Source organism: Stigmatopora argus, chromosome 1 (genome assembly GCF_051989625.1).
Source record: "Stigmatopora argus isolate UIUO_Sarg chromosome 1, RoL_Sarg_1.0, whole genome shotgun sequence".
NCBI classification, from domain to species: domain Eukaryota; kingdom Metazoa; phylum Chordata; class Actinopteri; order Syngnathiformes; family Syngnathidae; genus Stigmatopora; species Stigmatopora argus.
Window position 1 is genome coordinate 8,523,687 of NC_135387.1, and position 16,084 is coordinate 8,539,770.

A 16,084-nucleotide genomic window follows, 5' to 3' on the forward strand; every position below is an offset into this window, starting at 1 on the left:
CCTGCACTTTTTAGTTTTCCTACATTACTTTCCTGAATGGTAGTTCGAAAATAGGTATATGAACAAAGTTAGCATGTTTGTCCTAACGTTGTTTAGCATCTGGATCCTTTGACCAGGGTAAGGATAGCTTGTAGATATAGTATATAATTGAAATGAATGGAGGAATAAAATCATCTTTTTGGATGCTATCGATGCATTATCAAATGAAATATGTGCCATTGTGCTTATACTATGTTGTTGACGCAAGCACAGGCCTCAGAAAATACAGGAGCATGCTTCCATCTTTCTGATCATGATAGTGTAAATTTTTTGTAAATTTTGACTCAAATTTTGAGGGTAAAGAAATTAGACCAGGCAGTAACATGTTACGAAATGTGGAAAACATGAATCGCTATGGATACTTTCCGGATGCACTCTGTGAGCGCCTCGCATTACTTCTGCATGGCTGTGGATGTAGGTCATACATACACACAGAGTCTGAGTGACTGAGTACACACCCACATATGCACCCTCTTCACACAAGCAAACGCCTATACTGTATTGACACTGACCTCTAAGCCACATGAAGGCACAACAGTGGGGTCACTACTGGGCTCCAACTGTCCAAACATTTTACGGCTAAAATGTTTTAATACTGAATATAGGTCCTTTTGAGTCCCTTTAATAAATTGGGTAAAGCCTCTCACTTGCCAGATTTCCTGTCACTACTTATCAAGTCTTCTGGGAAGAATTTGCAGTCGGGGGTTGACAGAGCAGCACACGCCAGCATAGTGACACTCAAGTGTCACATTCTCTTAACGTATTGTTTTTTTTTCTGGTTTAGATGTCAAAGTGGCGGCCTGAAAGCCAGCGGGTCATGCGAGTCTGACCCGCTGTGGCTCAAGCAGGAGCTGGCCAGACCTCTCTTGCAACATCTTGCCAAAGTAGCTCTGTCGGAGTCATTTAGAAAGGGAATCATCATTATTTAGGGGGATTTCCACTTTAAATCTCCAAAACATGCCTTGTTTGCTTGTATGAGTTCTTCCCTATGAAGAAAAATGTAATATAGTTCAAACATTCCTTAGGAATGCAAAACATCTGACACAACCCAAGCGTCATTCCCACACCTGAACACGTCAGACAACATGAGATGCAGCGATCAACACCCCAGTCAGCACGTGATCGAGTGAGCGAACGGATTAACCTAATCACTGCAACTGTTATAAAAAGTGAGTCCTGATGGGATACTTCTTCTGAAGCCTTAAATAACACAAACAACAATATTTTCCAACTGGGTTTGAGTTTAAACTCAAGCTTAGTGGAGCGTAATTAAAATTAATTTAAAAAAATTGAATAATTTTGAAAATAAATATTCCACTTAAGTTTGTAGAGCCCTTTTTCCAGCTGATTGGTAACAACTATACAGTATGCTCAATCTGAATGACTTTATTAATAGTTTTTTGGCCATTAAATACTGAGATTTGTCAAAATACTCAAACATGATATTTTTTAAACAAATTATTGTTGCAATGTAGAAAAACAGGTTTTTTTAAAAACCTCTATTTAAAGCTTTATAGCATCAAGGTGGTCTATTGTTCACTCCTAAATTCACTATCTATTTTGATGAGGCCGGGCTTGTTTTTACGCATTGAATCATCTGCGCGTTCATGTTGCACACCCATTGGAAGATCTGATATAATACGCAAACCTACGTGATGCCCCTTAGGAGCAAAAGATGGGAATTTCGTCACTCTAACCACAAAGTGTAGATCAACAACACATGCATGCAAAGCCACTTCCTGTCTTTTCATGTTTTCTGCTTGCCATATGGCAGGCACAAGGCCGCTTTAGATTGTTTTTAGCCAAGGATCTTTCCATTTCTATCCAAGTGAGATAATCTGGAACAACATTAAAGAAAGGTTTTTGGAATTTTAGAAATTCTTAAGAGAAATACTTTATTGAAACCTTTAACAGCCCTCTAGCATATTACTTTGGATTCAATGTCATGAGGGGGGAATCTTTTTTTAAAGAAAGAAATGAATAAACTCCATTAATAAATGGCTTTCAAAATAAATAAAAAATGTTACTCAAGTTTTGTGTTGCCATTTAATTGTTGTTGTAAATTTGGAAAACCTCTCAGGAATAATGGCAAGTACATGGTTGATATATTTTTAAATGCTACTTGTGAACTAATTGGAGCAGGATTTTCAAAAAAGCAAATAAAACAGTTGAGGTGATATATTGAAAATTAATTGAGGTGCTAGTTATAATCAAGTTTGAGATTCCCCCCCCCACACACAATTTCTTTTTTTTCTAAAACCACTCAGCCGATATGTGTTTGTTGTACTTATGTGGGTATTCCCCTCAGAGAGATTTTGATAAATGGGAGCAAAATCTCCATTTAATTTCTATTACTAATTCTTCACAGCAGCAATATTTTAAAGCAATTTGGCACGGAAAAAGTTCACCACATTTTCATACTTAGATAGTCAGCAATGCTCACTGCTGCATGGTGGTGGTTCGGAAAACTGGAGTCAAATTCTTTGTAAATACTGTTATACTTTTCTGTGTTTAAAAGGAAGCCTCTTCATTTTGATCTGATGACCTATTCACCAAATGAAGGAAAGGTGGTTCGGAAATTTGACATTCCAACGAGGCCCAATCTCGACCAAAATACACAAGTCCATGTAGGTATCTTCCTTCTGACCTCATCTTTTCCCTCTGTGCTATTTCAGATTGTTTCCACTTCTGGCTAGAAAATACTTGTTATAGCAATGTAGTCACCTGATCAAAATGGATAGCTCCTGGAAAAATGAGTCGACTTCTGTTTGTACTTGGGATATGAACTACATGTAGTAAATGAGTAATGAAAAAAAATGAAGTTAGACAGACATCATTGACCTGGACCGAACATCATCCTACTCTTCTAAACAAACATTAAGCACACAAAAACAAAAACAAATGTTTACCGCTTGTGCTCCCATTCACACTCTCTGTGCTAGATTGCAAAAGAGTGCTCCTGTGGCGGAGGGGGTGGGTCGTGCTGGGGCTTCCCACCGGCGTTGAGGTGCGGGAGAAGATGCCACTGAAGAAGCGTATCAGCCTCCTTTCACTTGAACGTCCACCTTCTCCTCTCCGAAGATGCAGCGCGGCGCCGTCCTTATGTTCAGCCAGATTCTGCAGGTCGCTGTTGTCCAGCGTCCGATTCTTGCCGGCGTGCGCCCTCTCCCAGCGACTGATCTCAAACGCGGGATCCGTCTTGTTCAAGATGGCCCCGACCTCTAGCGTCTGGCTCTTCTCTATGGTACCGAGGCGAGGGCGTCCCGTGGGGCTCTGGAGCTCGCCGTCGGCTTGGACGACCTCCTGGCCCACACGAGCGGAGCTGCTGGAGTGTTTGTCCTTCATTCGCGCTTGCAAACGTAGCCGCTCGCTAGCCGTCCTGTGCCGAAAGCTAAAGCTGCGGCGTAGCATGCTGGAGGGCTCCTCTTGAGGTTGTCGGTTTGAAGTCCCGTTTAAGTGTGGCGTCATCTCACCTTGGTCTAAAGACTGAGGGCTCTGTTCCAAACTTTTGGACTTAAAGAGTTTCTTGATCTTCATCACTCTGTTGCTCACCACATCGCCAGCTGAGTCTCTCCTGGTTGAAACGTTCTCCAATGTGTTTGAAGGTGGCGATTCCTGTGAATTTGTCAATGTGGTGGCTGTCTTCTTGGTCATGTTTTCCTTGCGAGCCAGTTTGAGCCTCCCCAACTCCAGCTGACCTGTGCTATACGCCCTGACGTCCCTCATTTGGTTTTGTGTGGACAAATCATCTGATTCATCGTCCACTTCTTGGACTTGTTCCAGGAGACCACTGCGCTGGGCATCCATGGAGGCTTGTTGCTTGAGAGCCCCCACTTTAAGCTTCTCCAACGTGCCACCTCCATCTTCCACTGTCTCCTTCTTCACCAGCGTGAGGGAGATGCGGTACACCGTTTTCCTCTGAGCTGTCCCTCTCTCCATCCCTTCAGAACAGTTCCCATCCAAAAGGAACATGGCCAAACCTATCAAAAACTCATCGCGTCTCCTAGAAAAGTCTTCATAAATATCCTGTTCGTGGCCTCCATGCAGGCAGCTTAGTCCACATTTCTCAACACGTTAAACTAGTTAAACAGCACCGGTATGGAAAAGTGCAGGACCATTGAGTGACTTTCCGGCATCCAAATGCGCAAAATTCCGACAGGAAATACATTCCAACTAAATCCCAGCAGAACTCATCTGGCCGCTCGAACTCTCTCCCCTAAAAAGGGGGAGAGAACAACCCGCAGGTGTCTCGCCGACTTCAACTCGCAGCTCTTCCCACCTTGGGCGCGTGCTGCGCTGTCAGTCAGCGCCGCAAAAATCCAACATCGGCGGCTTTACATCGCTCGACTCCGGTCTGCGTGCGCACGAGCGGCGCCGCCATACGAGCGACTCTACCTCCGCTCCGCCGGCCGTCTCGTTAAAACAAGCTTCATTTCAAGACGAGGACCGCCGGGAAGCCTTGACAACAATTTCGACGCAGCTTCCATTGAGGTCTGAACTCAGCTGTGCACGGACCGGCACGCATAAAACACGAGCTGGACTTTCTAGCAGGCTCATTTGGAACGACTTTTCCCTGACGTGCCTTTCCCCACACCGCCCGAGTCGGTATGAGCAAGGGAAGTGTATGTTACTTGTTTAATTTTAATGCATTTTTCGCAAAGTGAGGCAGGCCAAATTGCTGCCTGTAAAAGTGGACGCGTTAGATCCATCTCGCGTTTTAGTTCGTGCAAAAAGGGGCGGGGTCAGACGCTCCATCCTGCAGTCAGTCAAGTTAGTCAGTGACGCCCGGGTAGGCATGGAACCCGAGCCAGCTCGCTTGTGTCTCACCACAAACATTGAATGTCTGGCGTGGAGATGCTGCGTGAACTGTGCAATGGGTAGCTCAGTTCACTTAATCTTGAACTTCATGCTTATATTTCATTTAATTCATTGTAAACAATGAAAGGGTTAACAAACGCACAATTGGCAGTATAATAGGAAATAATATACTGTCCTAATATTTTTTCCATTCATTTTATGAACCGCTTTATCCTCACTAGGGTGGTGGGGGATCATGGAGCTTATCCCAGGTGACTTCGGGCCAAAGGCCTGCATCAGTGGCCAGCCGATCGCAGGGCACAAGCAGACGGACAACCTTTCACACTCACACCCATACCTATGTGCAATTTAGAGTGTTCAATCATAGGATGTCTTTCTTGAACACCTTTCTGGAATGTGGGAGGAAACCTGAGTACCGGGAGAAAAGCCACACAGGCCCAGGGAGAACATGCAAACTCCACACAGGTGGACCGACCTAGATTTAGACCCAGTACCCCTGAGCTGTGAGGCTCACCACTCAAGCCGCTGCCCACCCCCTAATATTATTTGTTATAAAACAAATAAAAAATCATTCGACAATCACTTAAATAATGAGTTATAGCAAAATATAACGTACATAAAAACATTTTAGGGTGGCCCGGTGGCATGAGCTGTTACCGCGCCGGCCTCCCAGCTCTGGGGTCCTGGTTTCAAATCCAGCTCGGTAAACCTGTGTGGAGTTTGCATGTTCTCTTGGGCCTGCGTGGGTTTCCTCCGTCTACTCTGGCTTCCTCCCCCATTCCAAAAACATGCATGGTAGGCTGATTGGACACTCTAAATCAATCACATAAGGAGGGAGTTTGGTTCCATCTTTCTTGTGTACAGTAACAGGTATTGGCATGTCAAGAAACACAGGTGTCTGATCAGCATTGCCAGTCTGATCCAGTGGGTAAGAGTGCTTTTTTCCTCAAGTTGAAAAGATGACAGCTTCTCTGACTTTGGAGAGAAGCTGTTGTCTTTTCAAGCGCCGGGCTAGTATTTTTGCTGTTCTGTTGTGCAATAAAAATAAGATAACTCCCTCCTTACATTATGAAAAGTTAAGAATAAAATCTGCAGAAATTTTGACAGGCGTCGTTATTTATACAAATTTGCCTTCGGACCAAAAGTTGCTGTGCAATATGAAATAAATAAAATAACCAACTGAAGACATCACCATTGGCAAGCAGACTATTTCCAGCCTCACAACAAGAAACAAAAGCAAATTTACCTCACATATGTCCATATACAAAAAAATAAAATAAAAGTTGGATGAACTTAACCAATTTTAACCCAGGATAACAAGTTTTAGATTTTTGTAATGTTTTCAGAACATTTAGTAGATCAAATGGGTAAACATATTGATATCAATTAAGAAAAATACTACAGGTCGTCCTGAAATGAGGGCAGTGAGTTAAGGACATTTTCAATTTTTCAATTGTGCTGAAGTGTTTAAGGTCACGTTCAAGGTTTCATTTCAAATTTGTGAGGTCAAGATGAAGCGCAGCGTTCACTCACTCAACCATTTGAATATGACAGTCTAATGATGGTACACGCACACCTGAAAGGCTACTGTGCCAAGGGGTACACCATCTCCCTCCCCCATACTGCCACCCCCACTGGAGACAGTAAAAAAAAATGGGTCAGTATGTTAGCAAAAGGAAGAGGGGGAGGGCAGGTTGAGGAAAGTCCTAAACTGCCAGGAAGATGCTCGCCAATATGAGCACCATCAAAAACCAACCAAAGACATAGATTTTCACTGCAAAAACACACCATTTCTGGAGAAGAATCATTAAATATTGCCTGACGCCCACACAGTTTATGGGCAGGGTAATCTCCATGGTAACCAGTGAGCGCTATGGGTGTAGACTGTGAGGCTTCAAATAGATTTCTGTGAAACACAACTGTCGCACCTCGGGAATGTTCAGCTACATGAAGGCTTTGTGAGATGTTTGATGTGAAATTGTGGTTGACATTTCGTAGTTGATCTGTGTCTACATCAACTCATTGGCTGCCATTGACAGTGATGGATAGCTAATCCAATGGTCCAAATTGAAATAGCGAGAAAGTTGCAGCAATTTTTCAAGCTGCAGCAGCAACAAATACAACAAATACATTAGTAATGTGTTTGACCCACTTTGAATGGCCTACATCTTCCCTCACCTAACTCCCAGAACCCCCCACAGAGTTCAGAATCCCTTGTGAGGTATTATTGATTTCCTCTAGTTTTTGGGTAAAATATTCAAAGAGACATGAAGCTCGTGCCATTTTCCTTACCAACATGCCTGTTTTGGGGGGAAAATTCTGTCAATTGGTGTGCTTACATTAGAACATCAGACCATATCAATTTGAGGTTGAAAATGCTGCAGTCCAAAATGATTTCAGAAAAAAATACAAGATCATAGGTTAACACTAGTTTAGCTTCACATAGTAGGGCAGACACTACAGTTAAATGATATAAATATTGCCACCCACATAGTATGGGGAAGATGCTGAGAAATTCCAGCATTCCCAAGTGGCAAACGCAACCAACTGCTGCCACCTGCTGAGCATCATCTAACTGTGCACTTTAGCAACAAAATATAGCCCACACGCCTCTCACTCACTTGAATGAAGAGTACATCCAGTTTAACTAAAAAGTGTTCATTATTTCAAAGGAACAACAACATATATTGGGGAGCTAAGGTAGCGCATAGAGGGAGAGGAACGCAGTAGGTGCAGATGAACTATGACCGCAAGATGCCATGGCTTCGGCAATTATTTCTTACAAAAAATAAATAGCTGAAACACATGGACGAGGACAGAAGGACGAGACTCAAAACGAGTAATCAGTGTTATATGTTTGAAATGTGGACAAAAAAGTGGAGAATAATACAGTAATCCCTCGAATATCGCGGTTAATGTAGACCAGACATGTCCGCGATAATTGAAAAATCGCAAAGTATAGGGTCACCCCTATTATAACTACCTTTTTTTTCCTTCAGTGCTGAGTCCTAGTAGCGAGAGTGCCTTACGCTTATGAGTTTCAGCGTAGATTTTCAAATCTTTATGAACTTTAAAAAAAAAATTCTTCAGTGCGGAGTCTTAGTAGCAAGCAGAAGAAAGCGCTTGCGAGTTTCAGCATGGAATTTCACATTTTTATGAACTTTAAAAACGTTTTTAAAAATATATTTTTTTTTAAATAATTAATAGCAGAAAAAACAAAGAAATGAATTGGTGATAAGTGAAGTCACGATAATCGAAGGAAGACTGTAACCTTGAGTGAAACAGAAGAGCCAAAGCAAATTGAATTTAAAATGTAGATAATTAATTTCTCACACGAATCAATTAAAGTCTCATCTCATCTCATTTTCTGAACTAGGGCCACGGGGGGTGCTGGAGCCTATCCCATCTGAGGCGGAGGACACCCTGAATTGGTGGCCAGCCTATCGCAAGGCACAAGGAGACAAACAACCATTCACGCTGACACTCATACCTAGGAGCAATTTAGAGTGTCCAATCAGCCTACTATGCATGTCTTTGGAATGTGGGAGGAAACCGAAGTACCCTGAGAAAACCCACACAGAGTGAGAACATGCAAACTCCACACAGGTGGACCGAGCTGGATTTGAACCCAAGTCTATCACTCAGCCGCCGGGCCACCTCAATTAAAGTAGTTTACTAAATTATTTACACAACAAAATATTTGGTAACCCCAAAGAAGAAATTTGCAGGTTTACATTTAAATTTAAGGAGACTATCTTGGATGATTGTCATTTTGAAAAAAACTTGGTATGCATGTATCATCTGCATGTGCATTCCGTCCTGTTTTAATCCGTCTTTCAAAGGCAATGTAATCTTCCCACTTTTTTGGTTCTACCATAATTCTTTGTTGGTGGAGGCGTGGCTCCAGGGATCAGATTTCCCCGCAGTTATGTTTAGAATCACTCCCTATCCACAAAACAGTGAGCTCTTTATAGTGAGCTGGCTCATTTTGAATTTCTGTTAGAATATGAATTGAGCGTAGTCTAGCTCAGGGGATGTCAAACTCAGTTTGGTTGGCGTGCCACATTAATGCTAACTAATTGTCAAAATGGATTGGATGTCTAGCGCCATCAATGGCACGGAAAGATGAGCATTCACAGGCAGTTTAAATGAATTGGAAATCTATCATTGTCAAAGCAGGCAATGAGTTAATTTTGTGTCACTTCTTTTTTTTCCACTTCCATTTTAGGGTACTCACAGGTGGATCATTTCCTATTTATTTTGAGGGATGTGCCCAGATGCTTCTTGTTTGTTTATTGATTCCTGCTGATTTTGGAGCATTTCCTGGTTCCTTCCTGTTGGTTTTGGCTCCCTTGCCGAAAAAAATGAAAGCACTGAATTATTTACGTGCAGTATGAATGAGCCACAAACTACCCGTCAGGTGGAACAACTCTATGGCCTGGATTGGACCTCCTAGTGGGCCTCTTCCAAGCCACGGACCACACCTTAGACCCCCTGGTCTAGCCCTACAAACAGTGGCATGGAAGAGTTTAGGCATACCGAGGGTGGCCAAATTTTTGCAAACAAGAAAAAGACAGATGATAATGAATACAACTTCTACCCTGCATACATAATTAGATGGATCAAACTGCATCACGTGTCCCAAATCACCTTGGTTGGTGTCTGGTTTGGTGGGCTGCCCATTTGCCACCTTCACAGGAAGATAAAAGAGCATTGTTGCGCCGAAGACAGGAAGTCTATTTTTATACCTGCATGTTATCCTTGTGGGACTTGACTCTGCTATTGTTTGGGTCGGCGTCCGGCGCTTCCCTTCAAAGGGGAGTGTTTAGAGAACAGGGAAACAGGCGACCTTGTGCAGCTGCAGCTGCCGATGTCTTAGCATCATGACATTGACACATATGCAACGTTGCATTTATCAGGGAGCCAAAACTAATTTCATCAGGGAGGCCCTGCGAGCACCCCGCTCCACATACACACACACACACACAAACTTCTAACTTCCACTTCTTGCCGAGACTCGCAATCTACTGTCTTTCATGTTTAAAGTAATCACGATGCTCCAGTTTACCTGAATGTGCCAAACTGAACAGCTGCGTGAACATGTATTTAGATTATGGCAATGTTCCATTTTTGTAAGTTCCGTCTGCGTTGACAGATATGAAAGAAATTTGAGATACTGATCAGCCTCAGTCATGTTTGTGTTTTGACTTGTTGGGCGACATTCACACCATCTACTGTAATGTGCTGAATGAGGAAAAAGGGTTGCGGGTCATTCCAGACCAGAGTGAACATTTTGAGTTATACCCTTCAGGTGAAATATTAAAACATGCAGTTTGAGTCAATTGACTTTTTTGAATAACTAAAAGAACAGAATACTTGAAAAAAAAAATACCAAAGAAGTTTGCAGTACCCTCATAAAATGCTATTTTAGTCTTGTACCGCCCGCTTCTCCAGTCACCAAATTGAATCTCAAATAACACTGATAAAAGCAAATATGAACTTAATTTATGGGGCGCATATTTGTTTCATTGCGATTTCTTGTAACTGTGGGACTGAAAATGTGATTGAATTGTCTAACTCTATCGTATAGTTTGGCTCTAGACTATTGTTTTTTCATTTAGCAGCACATTTCTAAGTTAGTCTTTGGAATACCAGCAAGAGCTAGCTAGATTAACACTTACTAGCTTCTACTCCTGAAAAAAAAAAGCTGATGTTAGTACGACGTGGCAACACTGTTACTTTGATTATGTTAAATATCAGAAATATTTATTAAATCAGGGGTGGGCAAATTATTTTACAAAGAGGCGCAATGGATGCAGCTTTGATTCCAACCGATCATGTGGGCACCTTTTCACCAATCTGGTGTATTTCAAATGTATACAAATATATAAGCATATTGTCATAACTGGATCGGTTGGAATAAAAATTTAAAGTCACAGTGGCCTTTGAGGAGCATTCGGACAGCTCTGGAGTAAATCAAGTAATAAAAAGCATTCCCACTAATCTGTAAACAGAATTACTCAAGCCTTTGATAGTTTAGTACCTATTAGTGATGAATACAGTTTGTACACTGTTCAAATGTTTTATCTGAAATAATGATCATTAGATCTCAGCCCGTAGATAAGCAAAAAGTGCCCATTAAGTCGATCCAATTTACAAGAGAGGCTTCCGAAAGCGTGGTCTGAAATTTCTCCAAATTACCCCAACAAAACAACAGTTAGAACGGCAAACCTTTGTAATGGTGTAAATGTAGCATTATTTGCCTAAAATAAAGTTTGAAAGAGAAAATTATTTTTACTATAAAATTCATTATTTGCAACCTTGTCATGAGCTAGCTATATGTTCTATTAATTTTACAGCCCATTTGAAGATTAAAATATGACTTCATGGAAAACACAACTGTCTAGGTGACTGGCTCCTACCTTTTGAACAGTAGTGTAGCAGAGCAGAAAATCAGAGAGGTTTGGGTGTATTCTTAACGAATTTTGAAGCCAAAATGTCTTCTAAAAATGAAATGACCCTTATACTGTTTCTGTCTTCTTCTAAACCAGTGCCCTCTTCATGAATTCACTTGGACCTTTCTCTCACAGTTGCTCAATTTATCATGAAAACATGATCCAACACTGGTCAGGTGGACACTTGATCCCCAGCATTGTGCCGTTCAGGCTCAGCTTACTGTTTGACCATGTGGAGAAGAGTGGAAGTATAACCACTCTGAATGTAAATGCCAATCTATATTCTTGTGTTCTAGCATGTAGTATCTATGTATAGGCTTTCCATTGTCAGTATTAATAATCATCAATTACACCATTGGTCATTGTCATGCAAAACAAAGGGAAGAGAAAGAAAAGAGAACGTCAGTCAAGCTTTGGCCCAATCTAGTCTGAGCTCTTGTTTGGGAACGGAGGAGCATTTGTGATCCCACTGAACACACGGCTTAGAAGACAAAGACAGAGGACACAGCGGGGTGTCTGGAAAGACAGATTAGACAGAGTGGGACATGAACAGCAACCGCAATCTTCAATGTCCATTTTTATATTGCTAAAACCACACACTCATGAACTTCAGACAGAAAATATGCCAACATTCATAACGTCCCTCGTTCTTCTCAGATACTCAGGTCTCGTGAAACTTTACCTGCCATCAGGCGACTGGCAGATGGATTAATAAAAAGGAAAAGTGGTGTTTGTCGCTAATCTCAGCTCCCTTTGACTCACAATCATCTGGTAACAGGAATGAGCGACCTTTGACACTGGTTTGACCCACAGGTTTAGCTAGTGCTGTTTACTCGAGACAGGTCTTGGTACATGACCACACTTTGAAGACCTTGGTCTGATTTGGACTGTACTTCCAAAAGTTTTGATCTCGACTTTGTCACTTTGATTTCTGGGTTAGGGCAAATCTTGGTTTGGCTTTGACTGAGCACTCGGTTTAGCTTCCCCCATTTGATTAAGTCAGGCTGTCGAATGCAGACAAACTGATTACACGTTTGACATTTGCCTGTACCTTTGTGCTGTGTTACCTTGACAACTAATGAGGTTCTCATGAAAGACATTTTACAAGCAGTCAGAGTACATCAAAAACATGAAACAAGGTTGATGTGACTTTTCTGTTCTACTTTGGATGCAATAATTATGTTGCAGCCACTATTGTGATATGATCACTGTGACTCAATAGGTTCTAGATTTTTTTCCATCATGATGATTCTGCCGAGCACTCACTGGGCTTTATCCACGAAGAAAGGGGCCTGCAGGGCACCAGATGATGATGCGCACAAAGTACACAAGCACTTAACTGAGGGGAATTGAATGTCTACTCTTGGCCCTAATCTGCATGGGGGTGGGGCATTATGGACAAATGTGCAGAGATTTTACCCACTGCATTATGTAAGTGATGTAGAACACATACAAATGAAAAAGCATCCATCACTACAAATGTTAAATGACACAGCTCTCCCTTACTTTCTGTATCGGACAAACATGACCAGAATCCAATAACACTCTTACTGCTGTCTGTTCAGCATTTCCAAGCACCCTTAACTACTCACTTTGCAAGATCTGTTATTCACTCAGAGAAGACTGAAGAAAACAAATGAAGCAGCTCTTAATGTCCTCTTGATGGATCTCATGCAAGACCAATCAGGAGATGGAGATGATTCACTGGAAAACTTTATGTTGCTACAGATAACTGAAGCAGAAGTTTTCAAAAAAAAAAAAAAAAGTAAGTTCCCCTAAACTGTCAAAGGGATGACAGAATGACATTATACAAATCACCTTAAAAACTGCAGGCAAAGCTTGAAGTGTGACATTTAAGTCAAAACAACTTAAGAATAGAATTTGACATAAATTACCCTTGTATGACAACTCAGGGGCTAGCAGTACACATTGGGAACATCTCTGTAACTGTGAAGCTTTTGATATTAAAACGCAGTAAGGTAAAAAAAAATACATGTAAAAAACAGAACTTGGCAAAGAACAACATGATACTGAATTGGCTTGAATGTTGTGTGAGTGCCTTCACTTTTACTTAGGTATCCACTACACATCAGGAACATTGCGTGCACACTCACTCTGACCTATCACACCCCTATCCAACCTATCATACCTATTTGGTTACTAGGTGTATCTTTACCCCACATAGTGTCCCCTTGTAGTTGTACTAAAAAGCTTGCAACACCACTTCCAACTAGGTAGCATATATATTCAATCAAATTTTTGTATCACTATTCCATTTTTTTCCTTCTATCCGTCCCCCTAAACACAGCGCAAGCTAAATAGCCACGCCATGTTACCTCAAAACAGTTTCAGCCTTTAAAACCTTTGAAATATTGCAAAACAAAAATGATTAGCACAGAATAGTTAGTTCCCTTTCTTGCATTTCACCATGAAGTACTACTGTATTTCTAAACATGGCATTGTTTATGTTTGATCGTGCTCGATCCTAGATAGCCAACATTTGGCACAATGCGGCTTCCCCCAAAGTTTTCCATCATAATGGAAGATGTTAAAGCAGGTTCTTTCCTACCTTCAATGGCGATGACATGCTCCCGGATCTGGTTCTGAAGCATCGGCTCGTCCACTCGCTCCAGCAACTCATAGATGGAGTAGATGTTGGGATGGACGGACTCGAACCTCTGAATCTCAGACCGGGTGGCGGCCGAATTGGCGAGGTGCTGCTGGTAATTCATCGCCGCAGGGTCCTGATTGCAGGGGGCTGGGATGTTTGCTGAAGAACTGAAATCACGAGATGTTCACCACCACCACACAGATACACACGGCACATGCATGCAAGTCCCATTGAGCGGGACGGTACTCACAGCCGCTGAGCAGTGCCTCAGCTACTGGCCGCTGAGGGGACTTGGTCCCCGGCGTCTCCTGGTTCCTGTCTCGGGGGGGCTGACAGATGCGCAGCAGCCCGAGGAGGACTTCTCCATGTCTCGACGGCCAGGGCAAGGAAGGGGGAGGACGGTGACGCCGATCGGTGGGCTTCAAAACAAGCGTCCAGAGCCAAGTCCAGTCATGGCAAATGCAGCAGCACAGAATACAGTAGAGTACAACGGCCTTGTGGCTAACATGCTACGGTAGCTGCTAGCTGGACCCCGGCTAAAGCGAGATAGTAAGCGGTAGCTTCCTTGTTTGGGGGGGATTATTCCATTAAAGTCGCTTTCGAGGGCAGCAAACGCAGGTCTTGCTGATATTTCAGCGACACAACAACACACCAATGTGCGAACAGCTGGCTGCTTGTCGAGCCCACCGGGGCGCTTGGTTCGTGTCGGCTCCCTTCCGACCCTCGTTTTGTTATGGTTCGTCGTGCAATGCTCAAATTCCAGGAACAAGGTTGCAAAATTCACCTCGGTTCATGCAAAAAAAAGAGGAATTCTCCACGTTTGTTGGGTTCCGTTCGGTGTTTTCTCAGTCCCGTGGACCCCGGTCCATCCCCGATTGACTGGCTCCGCTGCACAACCGAGAGTGGAAACGCATTATACCATGCAATGTGCTTCCTGCGACTGTTGTGCATTTCAAAATAAACCATTCAGCGTGTGTACATCTTCAAAATAAAACAACGGTTCCAAATGAACATTACGTACACACATTCAAACTACTGTTTAGTATATAGAAAAAGTTTTTTCGCGCCTTCCTTCCAATAGACTACTGTTGTCAAACTCAAGGCCCTAGGGCCAGATCTGGCCCCCAATCATGTGGTATGGCCCGAGAGGCATCAGATTGTTTTGTATTGTTCTGTTTTGTTTGTATTTTTCTCTGTTTTTTTTTAAATCATTAATCTGAGGGAGGCCCGGTGGAGCGAGTGGTTAGCACGTCAGCCTCACAGCTTTGGGGTCCTGGGTTCAAGTCTAGGTCGGTCCACCTGTGTGGAGTTTGCATGTTCTCCCCGGGCCTGCCTGGGTTTCCTCTGGGTACTCTGGTTTCCTCCAGCATTCCAAAAATATGCATGGAATGCTAATTGGACACGCTAAATTGCCCGTAGGTATGGGCGTGAGTTTACATAGTCGTCCGTCTCCTTGTGCCCTGCGATTGGCTGGCCACCGATTCAGGGTGTGCCCCGCCTCTGGCCTGAAGTCAGCTGGGATAGTTTCCAGCACCCCTGCCACCCTTGTGATGATAAGTGGTTCAGAAAATGAATGAATAAATTAGTCATCTTTACTGTACATTTTTGTGTTTGTGAATCATTTTAAACATGATTACAAAATGAATAAAAAGCTAAATAAACTCTGGTTAACATTATAGTAATAATTTTTTTCACCATAGTATATAACACATTCCATCCATGGACGGCAAAATACGTCCAATTCATTTAAACGAGGGGAATTGGCGGGCAATGCTCATCTTTCAGTGGTATTGACGGTGCAGGGTCGATTTTGTCCAGGAGGGCTGTGAGAAGGAGTGTTCTTTTGCCCCTCGCAGTTAAAATAGATTGGGTGTCTAGTCCCGTCCATGGGAACAAATAGCTGCCCAGGAGGGGTTATTCAAAATTGAAAAAAGGCATAATTTGTGCATGAAAGTGATAGATGAAAAAGTCGATAAAAAAAGAATATGGCCTTAAAATATTTTTTTAATTCAACAATGATTTCAAACAATTATTCAATTCTCAAAATAATCACTGCTTCATGGTCCAATCCATTAGTTGTCGATTAGTTTATTGACGTAGCAGTATTAGATGGCCCTCCGAAGGAAACCATAACTGCATTTGAGCCAGCAACTAAAATGTG

General features: G+C 42.5%; 1 protein-coding gene across 7 annotated transcripts in view; it reads right to left on the reverse strand.

Moving 5' to 3' along the window:
* Positions 1–14,956, reverse strand: part of agap1 (ArfGAP with GTPase domain, ankyrin repeat and PH domain 1) — a 66,439-nt gene extending 51,483 nt beyond the window's left edge. For 3 of the 7 annotated variants that reach the window (XM_077626753.1, XM_077626590.1, XM_077626519.1), the window contains exons 1-2: positions 14,174–14,956; positions 13,882–14,090 (exon numbers count right to left, since the gene is read on the reverse strand). In XM_077626753.1, the coding sequence (XP_077482879.1) occupies positions 13,882–14,044 (163 nt within the window). In that variant the 5' untranslated portion in view covers positions 14,045–14,090; positions 14,174–14,956. Of the gene's footprint in view, positions 1–2,948; positions 4,827–13,881; positions 14,091–14,173 lie in introns of those variants that run through there. The other 4 variants (XM_077626671.1, XM_077626362.1, XM_077626283.1 and 1 more) reach the window with 2 other exon arrangements.
* Positions 14,957–16,084: the final 1,128 nt, after the last annotated feature.